We start from the raw sequence: 14,542 nt of genomic DNA, 5'->3' as shown, positions 1-14,542 counted from the left end.
CCCCCCCAATTTGCGCCTATGCTGACGCCACTGTATAATATGCCTAAATATTCTATGATATTTTCAATATTTTACCTACCTTTATAAATTATATTAAATTAATAAAGCAATACGTTTGTATATTGCTTACTTGTATATTTTTGAAAGGTTTGATGCAAATTGTGGTATGTCGGAATCGGATAATATATGTATTATTTGCTAAGTAAAAAAATACAGATGTACTTCACACGCATGAATTATGACACTTTATATACATGTGGTAACTTTTGGTTGATTTTTAATGGAGTTTTATTTCTAATTTTAAAACTGTGATGAATCATAGGTATAGTTGATTAGACAAACAAATTTAGGCAGATTTTTATTGATGAATATAAATCGTATATTACGTTTAAACTTTTTAATCTTATATTATGCTCATATAATTTACTTAGGACTATGAGCTATTATTTTATATATGATATAAATAAAGTAATTACTACTAACAAAGGGTCATAACTCATAACTCATAAGTTTATAACTGTGACAAATTTCATAATAAATAGTAAAGAAATGTAATATTAGTTAAACTGTTTCGTAACACGTTTTTTCTTACGTATGGTAATGTAGCTATTAGCTATAGCTAGTAGCTATTAGCGTTTATCTCAATAATTTAATTGTTTACAGTAAGTACCTACCTACCATTATTAATTAAAATCAATAGTAAATAGATACCGATAGGTAGGTATCATCTGTATGTTAGATGACTGTCATACATAAATAACTTAATTAATTACCTATATATAAAAACATTACTTGTAATGACATAATATTAATAAATACGACGTGAGTTTTTTTAATAAATTTTAAAATTCATAAAAATTTAGGTAGGTACATAATATTTGATTAATATAGCCATTACCTTAACATTACACTATGGCTAAGATAATTACATTAAATTGTTATAAATATTAAATGCCTACCTATATATACTGGGATGTAGCCCATCTATGCAAAGTATTCAAGAAGGTACTGAAGTACCTACACTTCATTTAATACTTATGAACTAGCCTGACTTTTTTTTACTGTTTTATAATTAACTATAGGTAGCTAGTTAATTACCTACCTATACAAATACTAACTATTGTAATAATATATTATACTCTCATAACACATTACATTTTTCAGTAAAAGTTAATGGACATACTAAAATGTATAATTATAATTTTAAACTCTATTCAACTAATTTAATCTTGTTAACTTACCTGTGGGAATTTTCTTTCTCAATATTTTTTAACAATAATGAATACATTAAAAAATATTACCTGGTACTTGTTCGTTGTTAAATTTCATATCAACTAAATGAATAAGTGCTTTATGTGGTACAAATGATGCTAAAAATTTTTGATTCCCCAAATTTCGGACAAAACTAGTGACATGTCCTCCATTTACAAGAATTTCCAGATTACCAGAGCCTGCTCCTGATCCATCGACTAGACAGTAAAGTTTATAGTAAAGTGTTAGAAACCATCTTAAAAATTATGATTCAACTTCTATAATTATTCGTTAATAATTACTTTCAAATTCTACTGGTTCACCCACCACTCCATTTGGTATATGGCCAACTTTAATGGCGTATACATCATATGCGTGACTCCTGAGAAAACAGTATTTAAATAAACAATGGTAAAATGTTTAAATAAACAAGGTAAAAACTGTATTATTTTAGATATTTTATATCATTAGATACATATAAATTAATAATTATAAATACATTAAACAATTTTTCATTAACAAAAATGTTTTGTATATTATAATCTTATATTGACTTTAAATTTACCTGAATGGAGAACCAGTAACTTTAATACCATTAATTTTCACATCAATTGAATGTTCTCCGATTTGTTCAGCTGTAAACTGTGCCAAAATATGGCCTTGCGCGATGTTCCTAGACATTCTTACAGGAATCATCTTATTTGATGGACCTATAGCATTTCAAATATACCTATTATGTAAAAAAAATAAACGAAATATTTGTGACCATGAAATCAACATACCAATCACTGTGACATTAATATTGGCTAGTGCCTCGTCGGAATTTATGTAAATCGTTGAATATCTATTTATGGGCATGAGTTGCATATTTTCTCCAAAAACTATATCTGTAAAAAAAATAATAGATGTATGAAAATAAATCCATTGTTAGAAATAAATACATAGTAACAAAAGCTATTCTTACCATTATTTTTTGATTTTGACGGAGACAAAGCACTTTTGGGTGATACATAACTATGATTTGGAGATAGGGAACTAGGAATATTTAAATGTAATGGCGATGAGATGCTATGAAATCCAGATTCCGAATGGTTGGTTGACTATTAAATAAATATCAAAAAATTATCAAAAAATATGCAAGTATATTATTCTTAAAAATTAAACATACTTTATAAACATTACTATGTAGATGATTAATAGGAGAAGAAGTGAATTTTGGCGATTGCAGAGGTGAAATAGGTCTAAGAAGGCCAATTTTATTATATTCACTAGAAGATGTAAAATCATCTAAAAAATATTAAAATATTATTTATAACCTTAGTATCATAATTATGAAACTCTTATAACGTCTTACTGAAAGCAGAAGAGCTGTTTCCATTGACTAATTTTGTAGGGGCTGAAAAATAAATTTGTTTTCTTAAGTAGTTATAGTACCTATTTACGAATTACTATGTAGGTAGATAGTTTATGCACATAATATGTAATATTAATATCAACATATTTATTTCAAGTTATTTAATACTTTAGCAGTTTTGAACCATAATAGTAATACACAGTTATTTTATAATAAAGATACTTGTACAATTTTTAATTTAATTTCAAAATAAAACTTACTCATGCTTCTGTGTCGCTTTATATCTTCTTTTGTACCCACTCTTAGAGGAAATGGACTTCCTACAATACATTTTAAATAAATAAATAATATTGCACATAGGTAGAGTTCAATATGACAATATATTTCTACCTACTCATATTTATTATATTAGTATCATAAAGATATGTTTATAAGTTATAAACATTTCTAAAATTGTTAACAAATATAATAGAATTATTATTAGATTCAATAATGATCATAATGGTCATAATTTTGCACAACAGATTTTTTTTTTTAATGCATTGTCATTTTTTAAATTTTAATTAACTGGTCAAGGTCAAAAGACAAAAGTTATTATTTTTAAATTTCAAACAAATAAGAAAAATTGGTACCTATATGTATAATGTGTATGGTAAAAGTATTTTTTATTAAAATGGTTATACGTTAAGTTTAACTATTATAAGAAATGCACTTCTTCACATATTAATATTGTTAGTAAAGACGTTAAGTTATTATGAACAATACAAAATGTATACAATTAATAAATATCATACAAAATGGATGAATAGTTTATTTAGTGTCGACTGTCGAAGGCACACAGAGGCCGCGGCCACTTCCCAAACACGTATTTCTAAGACATTTTAATTACAAAAAAACCTATTTTAATATCGAAAGTTTTATGAAAATTATGACTTAGCACCCCTCCCCCCTCACCAGAACCTGGAGCCGTCACTGAGGACATAAATCAAAATAGTTGATAAGTATAAATAAGGAAGTAATTTTATGAAATTCAATTTATTGATAAAATTTTAAAGTAAATTTTTGAGTATTAAATTGTTACTAAGGCACTTATTAAGAATAATATTAAGAATAAAGAGTACCTAATTAAGTTTTTTCACATTTTATATTACTTTTTCAGCGTCTTATATTTTACACTTGCCTTTAACAGTTGCCCCGTTGAAATAAACATAAATTTTGTATTTTCCGGGTCTTCTAGTATGTAGAGAAACGTTATAAATAGAATTTCCTAAATGGTCAATCGTATGTGGAAGTGACTGTTTATCGTGAACGATGTCAATTTCAATTTTTCCCAGACCACCCGTTCCTCTGGCGTCTAAAGTCCAATTTACTATACTTCCCGCAATAGCTGGTCTATCCAAGCCAAGCAACTATACAACAAAACAGTGGAATGCAATTGTTTAGTCCGTGGTCTTTCGACGTTTCCTAATTCTTTTGATTTGTTTTACTTTAATTCCGTTCGGGTCGAACACAAAACACGTGTATGGACTGCCCTGAATTAACTGTCCGCGGTGTTTCACGGCAATGGTCCATTCTCCCGGTTCGTCAGGTTGAAATGTCGTCCGGTAAGCGTCTCCCGATTCGTTTACTGGACATTCTAATTCTCGGCCGTCTGGACTCATTGCCAATACTTGAATATTTTGAGCTTTAGCGCCGTTACAATTTATCTATAAATGAAAATGTATAACCACAACAAATAAATACTTCAAACTTTAGATACGGGCTATTGCACTTGAACGATTGTACGAATATGCACTGGAAACTCACCTGGACTTCGACGATAGATCCAACTGCACATGGCTCCATACCAGAGTGTTTAATTTCGGACACTTCAGGCATAGCTCGTATAAACATTGGGCACCCTTGGATCACATCGTCGCCATTGAAAATCGTAACCTGTGCGATAAACACAAACATTAAATATTGGAACCATGAACCGTGTCGACTACGTATATAATATACACATGCAGCCGGGGGAAAACAAATGCATACTTTATACATTCCAATTATGAGTGGCACGAACGTGCATGTACCACCATTGGATTTTAAATTCAAATTACACGGTATGGTATTGAGTTCCGGTCCAATTATTTCCACCGTGACATCGTTTGGGTCTACTTCTGCATCCAAAAATGTCACTTTAAAACTAGTCTATAAAAAATTTCGTCGATTTATTATATTACGCCAATTCCAATTAACATTTACTTATGATCAACATAATTACAATATTGTTTTTATTAAATTAACCTACTGGTTTATATACTCTGGTGGTGTGGGTGTCACTATGGGCGCGCACGGTATGCGATGGTCTGGTGCGTGGTTTTACCCATTGGAAATTAGATACATAAGACATCATGCCTAAATGTGAAGCGTTCAGACCGGACACGTCTTTGGCTTTCAACAGCGGTTCGACGCCTAACTTTTTACCAGCATTCATTCCTATGTACAAATAGTGTTAATGTACTTTTTTTTAGTAAAGAAAATACAAGCAAACGTTTCACTGATTAAACATATATACACCACGGTACATACCAGCGTTTAAGTTGGACTCCCAGACATCGGGGTCGTCATATTTTTGGTACTTGGCCGGGACGCCGAGAGATTTTGTTAACTCACACAATACAATACCGTCCTTCCAGTCAGTCTAAAATAAACAGATCAATGAATTCGCATATTTGTTTTCGAACGAACGAAAAACACTCACCGTGAAATTAGACACCGTGTGAGTTTTCAGTTGACTATTCACCCAGTTCAGAGTGGCTTTAGTACCAGGACTCTTATCTTTCATAAAATAGGACAGATACGTCATACCCGATAGTTCGTCTAGATAAGGCGAAGCTAAATATTCGGGCTCAAGCACCATGGGAATGCTGAAACGATCTCGGGCCAATTCCATAGCACGGCGACAGTTGTTCACGCTGTCACTGGGATCCAAATTTTTCCAATGGGGAAACAATCCAGGTTCACAGTAATCCAACAAGGACGAAAGACATATCCCGGAATTCCAATCTGTGGTGAAATTATTCACGCGACATTCCGGTAGTACAGACTATTCATACGGAACCAATAAATAAGTAATTATGATTTTACAATTGTTAACGTAATATGAACAGAGGTAATTATACATTTGTAGGCGTAGATATACACGCGTACATAGTTATTATACCTTGAGCCAAGCCAACATGAGCTTTTTAGGTGGAAATTTCGATCGCCCGATTTGATAACGAACAATCAGTGACCAAATAAGTCCTAGAATTAATTTCAGATTCCCATTAACTATGTCTTCGTTTCCTAAAAAAACAAAACGATACGCCGTAAGACAAGAAAAACAATCTGAAAGTTAGATGAAAGTATATGGTAGGCATAGTTTAGTATTTTTTTTTTTGCTTCCATCGACACGGGTAAAGTTTTTACTTTATAAATTAAAATATTAGGCCATTAATGCTAAATAACCGGCAGGATGTTCGAAACATATTTACTTCAAGGTGTCTCTATTATTATACTTTTAGTTGATGCAAATATGTGTACTTGTAAAAAAAATGGGGATATGCTCCGCCTATATGGCTATATAGTAGATACCTATAATTGTGTCCGATATCGTAATATCATTCATATAATATGAAAAATTATCCGATCATATTATAATAGAAGCATGGTGATTCTAGTATAGCATGTGAGGTCAATACACCCACATGATTAACTATTGCATACTTCGCTCAGTGTTTTGTATAACACTCCCTATTTGGCAATACTACCCAACACCTGTTCGACGTTAAAAACAAAAATCATAATTCAATACGAAAATAACCCGCAGAGTGCAATTGACGAAGTTAACCCAAGTTGTTTGTATTCGAACGATTATATTTAATATTATATTAATGTTTAATCGAAGGCAGAATATCCGCGTAACACACGAGGAACGTAGTGGTGCGTGGTATCGGTATGCTGTATGCAAACGCATCACCTACGGCCTACGTCTTATCACGCAGGAAAATGACTTGCAGAACGGGTTAATATACGATTCACGATCTAAGAAATGTGCGAACAATTATTAATTATATCCCCCGACTAGAATCCAAAAAAAATTATTATGATTTGAGAATCTTACCTCAAATTGGTTTGAGAAAACAGAAAACGGTTTTTAATAAAAAATAAAAAAAAATAATACTATTCTATTAAAAGCACTCGTTGTTATCATATATATATTTTTTAAACTAATATTACTATTTTTCAATGGGTTATTAGATGACTGATGAGGGATTTCAGGTAAGAGATTGGGAATGGAATGCACCACCTGCAGCGCATGCATGTATGATCGAAAGCATAAAATATAAACATGTCTCGGCACCTAAAATCTAATACACACAGCCAAAAGTTAATTGGAAATCGCGAGGTTTTTCCGACCACTTACACAGCCACGAAATCCGATAACAGGCTCGTCCGGAACGAATTGCAAAGGCCACCGATAATAATTAGGTATACCTATAATCTATACACTGATATAAATAAAGTGCTTATTATGCGTATAGTTGGTGGGTAGAGGTCAAAAGTATATAATAAAATAATATCGTGCATAAAATACAATACATGTCACGGTGCCTAAAATCTATTGCACACGCCCAAAAACAAAAATGAAATCGCGATGTTTTTCCGGCCACCTGCCCAGTTACACAGTCCAATAAAAGGTTCGGCCAGAACCAACTGCAAAGGCCTCCGATAATAATTACTATATTAATTACTATAAAGTTTATAGGTAACTAATTACCATGGTATTATAGTGTAAACTGATGTAAACCTAGTGTATATTATAATATAGTTGGCGGATAGAGGTATACTTACCTATGTTGACCAGCTTGACGCCGTCGTCCGCGATCGCGGCCAGGGCCTTGGACACGTTCTCTAACATCTGGTGCCGGTTGCCAGGGCTGTGGTTCCACGCGAACGCCTTGCGCTTCTGCAAGCTCTCCACCAATTCGCAGAGGACCCGACCGTCGCGCAAGTCTTCTGCGAGGTTCGCCACCCGGTCGGCGGCCGGCACGTGCTCGTTCACCCAGTTCCTGAACGTGTGCGCCTGTATGTCCACCCACTGATCCTCGTGACCCTTGATCTGCATCGTCTTGGCGGCGTGGCCCTCCGGGCTGCGGGCCACCAATCCGATGTGGGACGATAATCGCGACGGCGCGGCGGGGTCGGTGCGCATCATGTTCGGCGCGCTGCTGAAGTCATACTGAACCGTCTATATGTGAACAGCCGCCGCGCCGAGAGAAATCGTTAACAACAATATAATATAAAATTATATTATTATTCGGTTGGGCGTGGGTCCCGCCGCCGCCGCCGCCGCACCAGACGAGGTACCTGCAGCAGTCCGTCGCTCGAAATGGAAAGTGAACGTCGCTCCCACCACGGCCACCGGTTGCGCTATTACGTACAGGTAGGTACTTACAATATTTGTATACAAACGTGCGACAAGAGACGACCGCGTACGTGTGCTACAGTGTACATCACCTATATTGCATACAGTATGTGTCGCGCATCGTTCGCCAGCTGTCCCTTGTCTTTTGCCGTTTCCTCTTGTTTTCGATGTTTCTGGAAAACGATTTTGGAAAACTACCTATATCGCTGCACCATAATAATATATATTAACATGTAATATAATAATATTGTGCATTACATTACATAATTATTATTAGTATTATTTATTTTATTAATCAGTAACAAGAATATGTGTATAATTATATAAACCAACTATTATAATAGTATTCAATTTACCTATTTTAAATTATAAATTATAAATCTATTATAATTATTAATCTATTAATTCGTTATACTTAGTACTTACATATTATTATAACTATTGAATTTATGAAAATGTATAATAATTTGTTACTTGTACTTTCAAATGTTATGTTTACTTAACTTTGGATAACAGCCCGTATTTTTGAAAATGTATTAAAATGGATGGTGTGCGGGTAAAAGGGAATACCTTTCCAAGTCGATTTGGCCGTCATTTGATCATTAGGCAATTTTGTAACTCTTAATTTTCTACGGTAGTTTTTATTTTAAAAATATTTTCTTTCAAAATTTTTTTCCCATCTTAATAATAATTATTTAAAAAAAATTCAAAAACCCATCACAGTTAATACGTATTTTTCGCTTCTCGAGTAGTGATTTAATTGTATAAGCACACAATATTTAAATATTTATTTTATAGTATTTTTCATCTTCCTTATAAATTTTTAACAAAAAAAAATTTACCAATATATTTGTTTTCACGATTCTTTAAAATTTTAAATACTCACTAAAGTTAATTTATGTGAATATATAAAAAAAATTGAATACTATTTAATATAGTTTATATTAAACAATTATATTCTAATACAGTTTGGAAAGTTTTGAAATTTCCGGAAGAAACAGGTCGTGGGTTAGATGTCGATGGATATAATTTAATAATTATACAATCATAGTAGGTACCTATGTAATATATTAAGCAAGCCGTTGTTGTATGTACGACTTGACGAGTATTACATATTTACATTACGTTGAGAGTTTGAGACACTCTGTATACAAGGAGATTCTTTTACCAGCGTACGTTCATAGTGTATTTTGTATATTATTATGTACACAGAGTGTCTAAAAAGTCAGTAACACTTATAATATGGTATATAGGTATGTCAATTGAGTCCTGCGCACATACTCGTATTATTAGTTAAAAACTTTTTATAATATTACATGAATACGATTATGATGAATATAGTGGTTATATTTTGTATTAAAAAAGACTGTTTATATAAGGGTCTAAAACGATAGAGTTATTATTCTATATTATTCTATGGTAAGGAAAACTAAGAACGGTATTCAGCTAGGCATGTTGAAGAAAATTACAAATATATGGTCGGGGTTATATAAATTATAATAATTATATTTCTTACTTATATTTAGGTACTATACTACTTTGTAGACAATAATATAAATTATAACATGTCGCATATTCGTGACCAGTGCACACGAATAGAAGAATAAATAATATATGGTTTAACAACAGTTGCACCTAAAACATATGGTTGTTTCAGATATATTGCATTACCATTATAATGTTACGCACATTAAGCACTGTGCAGGGACAGTGATGAAATACTAAATAATGGGCGTACCTACCTAGCAGGCAGCAGCGGATACCTATATATACCTAGCTACCTACTCGCTTTATAGATTTAAAACAGTTAAGGAAACGTTACATTGCGGTTGTTGTCTTCTTCTTACAAACGTACCTATAACATAGCAAATTCGAGAATAGAAGAATCAGTTTTGTATTGTTATCATTTTAATAGAAGACCTAATATATAACGCATTTATTAAAGTTAAGAAAATTATCTAGAGCTGGTCAATGAATTTTATTAATATTTTAAATTTTAAAACAAGGCATAGCAATTTAATAATAATAATTTTCATAGTTATAACTTTATAAATTATGAATCGCCGAAATTAAAATATTAATCCACACAATGTCGTAGATGGGTCTATAGATGGCTAGATAATAATCTTACCTTTAAATTCGATAATAGGCCAGTTCACTATAATATTGAATCATAAAATGGAGTCTTCTGAGTGTGAATTTGGTATGTTGCCCATTTGTTGAGCGGGGATAACACTGAACAAATGCAGACGTATATTACCTACGCCCTATTCGGATTCGAACCGACCGTTTTTACGGAGTTTAATATAGGCAATCTTCCAAAAGTTTGATATCGTGTGGTTATGTATTTGTGTGAATCCGATGAATGTGTGTGTGACTGTTGTAGACTGTAGTGTTATTCTACAGCAGCGTAAAAGAGATGACGTTGGAGCACACGTACACGATGTAACCGTGGTGTCGAATAAGATTTAGGTAGGTACCTATACCTATTGGCTATTACTTAAAAGCATTTACTTAATTTAGTCAATCGCAATACCAACTTAAAAAAGAAATTTTGTAAACACTTTTAAATTCACTGATTCGTCATTAGGTACTCATTAGGTATCGTCATCCTAATTATTAGATTGTTTTCTTACTTATATTTTTACATTTTAAAATCAAATTTAAGAAGAAGATTAGAGTCAATATTTGAAGAAGTGGGGATGATAAACATGAAGTGGACTTCATAACAAATTTAAAACATTATAGATTTTTGGATTTTTTATCTCACTACTAGTTTTACCAGAACAATAAACAAAAATATACATGTTTCATAAAAAAAATAGTATAGTCAAAAAAATGTTGTTATAAAAAGTGTTCATAACAATTTCATCGGCATTGAGTATTTGAGACTTGAGTAGGTAGTAGGCACTAGGTACCTATTATAAAATTCGAATTAAATGTTTACTTTCAATATTATAAATTATTATATTTTAAAATAATTTATTAATATACTTATTATATAGGTATAATACATGTATATTTATTTTGTATCATACTAAATATGTCCCGAGTCATAGATATATACAACTTAGATAGCCGTCTCTTTCTTACCATCAAAGTCAGCCGCCATTTACAAAGCAGGCAATGTTTATAAAATAATATTATCACAGTTAATATGTATATATTGTATATGAATAAATGTAAACATTGCCTGCTTTATAAATGGCGAACAACTTCAACATCGGTCACAACATGACAAATTAGATAGGTATCATCACAGTTGTACTAATTTTGCACAGTAGATACGCATCTCTTGCACCCCCGGCCTAGACGTAGTTCTCCACTTCTCATTGGTTGATTGTGTTCTATGTTATATATGTATGACGTATGTAATATGATTGACAGCCAATTAGAAGTGGAGAACTACGATAAAGGCGAAGTAAAGAGCGGAGGATGCGTATCAAAATACTGTGATGATACCTGTCTAATTTTTCATGGGTCACAACGTGTACATTTTTACAGCTATAGATAGTCATAGTGACTATCACCAGATTGTTCTGTGGTATTTTACTGCTACAAATTACAATACATTTATTATTAAAAGAGCGCGCTGTAACACAATTTTTATCAGTCAAAAGTTGAAGACACTTCGGGGGTCTCATAATCGTGTCTCGTTGCGCAACCATAATGTTTTAAATTTTAATGATGGACCCGAGTCATGACTAAGTCATTCTAAGGTCAACTAAACTTATTGGTAATCAATATTTTTTTTTACTTGACATGAAAATAAGTGCTTTGATCTACCAATCATCAAAAAAATATTTTTTATAATGGCCAATGTATTTAATTTATTAAAAAAAAAAATTAAAATACCTATCATCTTATGTAGAGGTCGTAATATAGTGTTCACCGATGTACAGTGTACCTATATGTCATATACACAATGTAAAATGTAATGATTGCAGGCTATTGTATAGGTACGTGAACTGATTATACAAAAGTTGGCCCTGAGGTCGAATTCTTGACCGATAGTTTCTTTACGTTATAGACTAGTGTTCTACTACATAATATTTTAGTTGTCAATGAGTAATGACCAATAATAGCATCATTGTACAGTTTCTGTGAGCCAATCATGCAATATTCAAGTAATTAAAACTGTTTACAACAAGCGTGTATTGCACATACAATACTTTAGTGTATAAATTACCTATTTAATTTTAAATCTAGATAGGTTTATTAGAAACAATGTAGCGGACTTACTATAGTCACCAGTGGTAAATATTACTCACGAGAAGTGTATTTTTTTTTTAGAAAATATACGATTTTCAAGGTATTACAATAATCATACAAGAACAGAGAAAAATAAACATGAACAATTTTTTAAAAAAAAAGACAATACTGAAACTATGATATAAACAGCGTTGGGTAAATTATTTTTGAAAAGTAATAAAATTAAGTTACTCGTTACGTTAAATATTTTTATTTAAATTACATTCGCGTTACCTACCCGACATAATTTTTATTACGTCAAGTACTTAACTTTTTAATTCAAAAAGTAGGGCGTTACAATTAACGTTACTTATTTTTAAAAATAATTACAAAATCAGTCCATAACGAATAATAAGTAGTAGGTACATTGTTAATGACTAATGATTTATATTATACGTGAACAAAATGTATAAGTATTAATTCCTGGGATCTTTAATAATATTATTGATTATTATTTATTATAAAAACTTTCGGAATCGTAAATAAATTTTATTGATTTTTAATTTTCTTACTTTTAAAAAGTAATTTCGTTATAGTTGCGTTAATTTAAATACAATATAATTAAATTACTACAGAGTTACTTCAAAAGTAATTTAAGTTACAGTAATTTGTAATTTGCGTTACGTTACTGCTCAACACTGAATATAAATTATTTTATTTAGTACATTTTATAAATTTATTTATTTACATATTTAATATTAATATTTATTTATCTATTTGGTTTGGCTTAACCTCAATACTAAAACCCCATACTATATAAACGGGTATTTCTTGTTTTTGAATTTGAAAATTTTTTTTTTATCTATAGGTAGTGTTTTTAATATATGAAATCTGAAAAATGACAAAATTATTAGAACTACAAAAAAAAAAAATAAAAGCGTAATTGCGTATACTACAATATATTTTATAAGTAGGTAAAATAATATTACTTAATACCTACATGTGTTTATTATTTTCAATTTTGTTTATAATTTAGTATTTGAATTAGGTACCTATACCTAATATATATATGTACAAATATTTTCGGTACGTATTTGGATTGATTAAAAATAACCATATTGTTCACACTTTTATTTTTAAGTACCTAATTATCTACCAATTTTTTTCCAATCACATGGCCATCATAATATCATATAGCTTACTTAAGTCTTTACTTATTATAAATTATGATACAATATACAATATACATATACATATATTATGTACAATGTTCATATAATATATTAATATGTAATACAAAAATTAATTGTAAGGTAGGTACCTATTGTTTATATACTTCTAGAGATGTATGGTCACTGGTCAGGTACCAACTACCTTATTTACCCATCACTCAACAGTATAATGTATATGATTTTATATGTATCGATTTTAGGCAAGGCTTTGCACCCAAACGATTTATTCGGGTTATGGTTTCGGGTGCTTCAAATAAAAATATAGGTTGTGGTTTCAGGTTTTCTTCATTTTAGAGAATATGGGTTTTGTTTAGCCAGTTTATTTATTCGGGTTATGGGTTATTTAAAATCGAGTAATATATCAATTTTGTTGTGCGAAAAGTGTTAAATTTGATTAAGCAAAGTATAAAGTTATACAATCAACTTTTACGTACTAATGTCTAATACAGTAGTGACACACGTAATATAATTTAATTTAATATAATTTAAAGTTGTATAATATTAAATATTAAATGTTCTAACAACAAAGTATTAAATAGTAATAAAGAAAAAAACATACAAAAGACAATTTTTACTACGGACATAATAATATTATATTAAAAATTTAAAACTAACACAATTCAAAACAATTTATCAGTTGTATCACACTTGTCACGTGTTCCCAATTTATTATGAAAAACTGAATTCTCCATGAAATATACATACTAATTCATATTATGTCACTTGAAAATGCAATTTTTTTTTTATACGGGTTATGGATTAAAACCCGAATTTAATTTCGGTTTTGGGTGTTTCGGGTTATACGTCACCCAAAACAATCGGGTTATATGGGTTTACGGTTTTGATAATTTTTAAGGGTTTTTTAAGGGTTTAGGCTATACGGGCTAAACGGGTGCAAAGCATTGATTTTAGGTGTGGTAACTCAGTGCCGTAGCCATGGGGTGAGCACTGGAGGCACGTGCCCCCCCCCCCCGAAATTTTTTTTAGCTTGTTTTATATTATATTATATGTTTGATAAAAATTAAAAGTTAAGGCTGTCGATGTGAACCATTTTGAAGGGGT

At 31.1% G+C, this 14,542-nt stretch overlaps 1 protein-coding gene across 4 annotated transcripts in view; it reads right to left on the bottom strand.

The window, feature by feature from the left end:
• LOC100167253 (filamin-A) overlaps positions 1-8,036 on the bottom strand; it is a 28,391-nt gene extending 20,355 nt beyond the window's left edge. For 2 of the 4 annotated variants that reach the window (XM_016809460.2, XM_016809461.2), the window contains exons 1-17: positions 7,484-8,002; positions 5,811-5,935; positions 5,349-5,693; positions 5,177-5,288; positions 4,896-5,083; positions 4,637-4,795; positions 4,412-4,540; positions 4,093-4,311; positions 3,786-4,014; positions 2,866-2,925; positions 2,606-2,647; positions 2,420-2,538; positions 2,216-2,351; positions 2,034-2,138; positions 1,817-1,961; positions 1,554-1,633; positions 1,302-1,469 (exon numbers count right to left, since the gene is read on the bottom strand). In XM_016809460.2, coding sequence (XP_016664949.1) covers positions 1,302-1,469; positions 1,554-1,633; positions 1,817-1,961; positions 2,034-2,138; positions 2,216-2,351; positions 2,420-2,538; positions 2,606-2,647; positions 2,866-2,925; positions 3,786-4,014; positions 4,093-4,311; positions 4,412-4,540; positions 4,637-4,795; positions 4,896-5,083; positions 5,177-5,288; positions 5,349-5,693; positions 5,811-5,935; positions 7,484-7,847 — 2,725 coding nt within the window. In that variant the 5' untranslated portion in view covers positions 7,848-8,002. Of the gene's footprint in view, positions 1-1,301; positions 1,470-1,553; positions 1,634-1,816; positions 1,962-2,033; positions 2,139-2,215; positions 2,352-2,419; positions 2,539-2,605; positions 2,648-2,865; positions 2,926-3,785; positions 4,015-4,092; positions 4,312-4,411; positions 4,541-4,636; positions 4,796-4,895; positions 5,084-5,176; positions 5,289-5,348; positions 5,694-5,810; positions 5,936-7,483 lie in introns of all 4 variants that reach the window. The other 2 variants (XM_016809465.2, XM_001946884.5) reach the window with 2 other exon arrangements.
• Between the last annotated feature and the right edge of the window lie 6,506 nt (positions 8,037-14,542).

The sequence above is a fragment of the Acyrthosiphon pisum genome, chromosome A1, assembly GCF_005508785.2.
Source record: "Acyrthosiphon pisum isolate AL4f chromosome A1, pea_aphid_22Mar2018_4r6ur, whole genome shotgun sequence".
NCBI classification, from domain to species: domain Eukaryota; kingdom Metazoa; phylum Arthropoda; class Insecta; order Hemiptera; family Aphididae; genus Acyrthosiphon; species Acyrthosiphon pisum.
The sequence above is the reverse complement of the archived record's forward strand: the minus strand, read 5'-3'. Positions and strand labels throughout refer to the sequence as shown.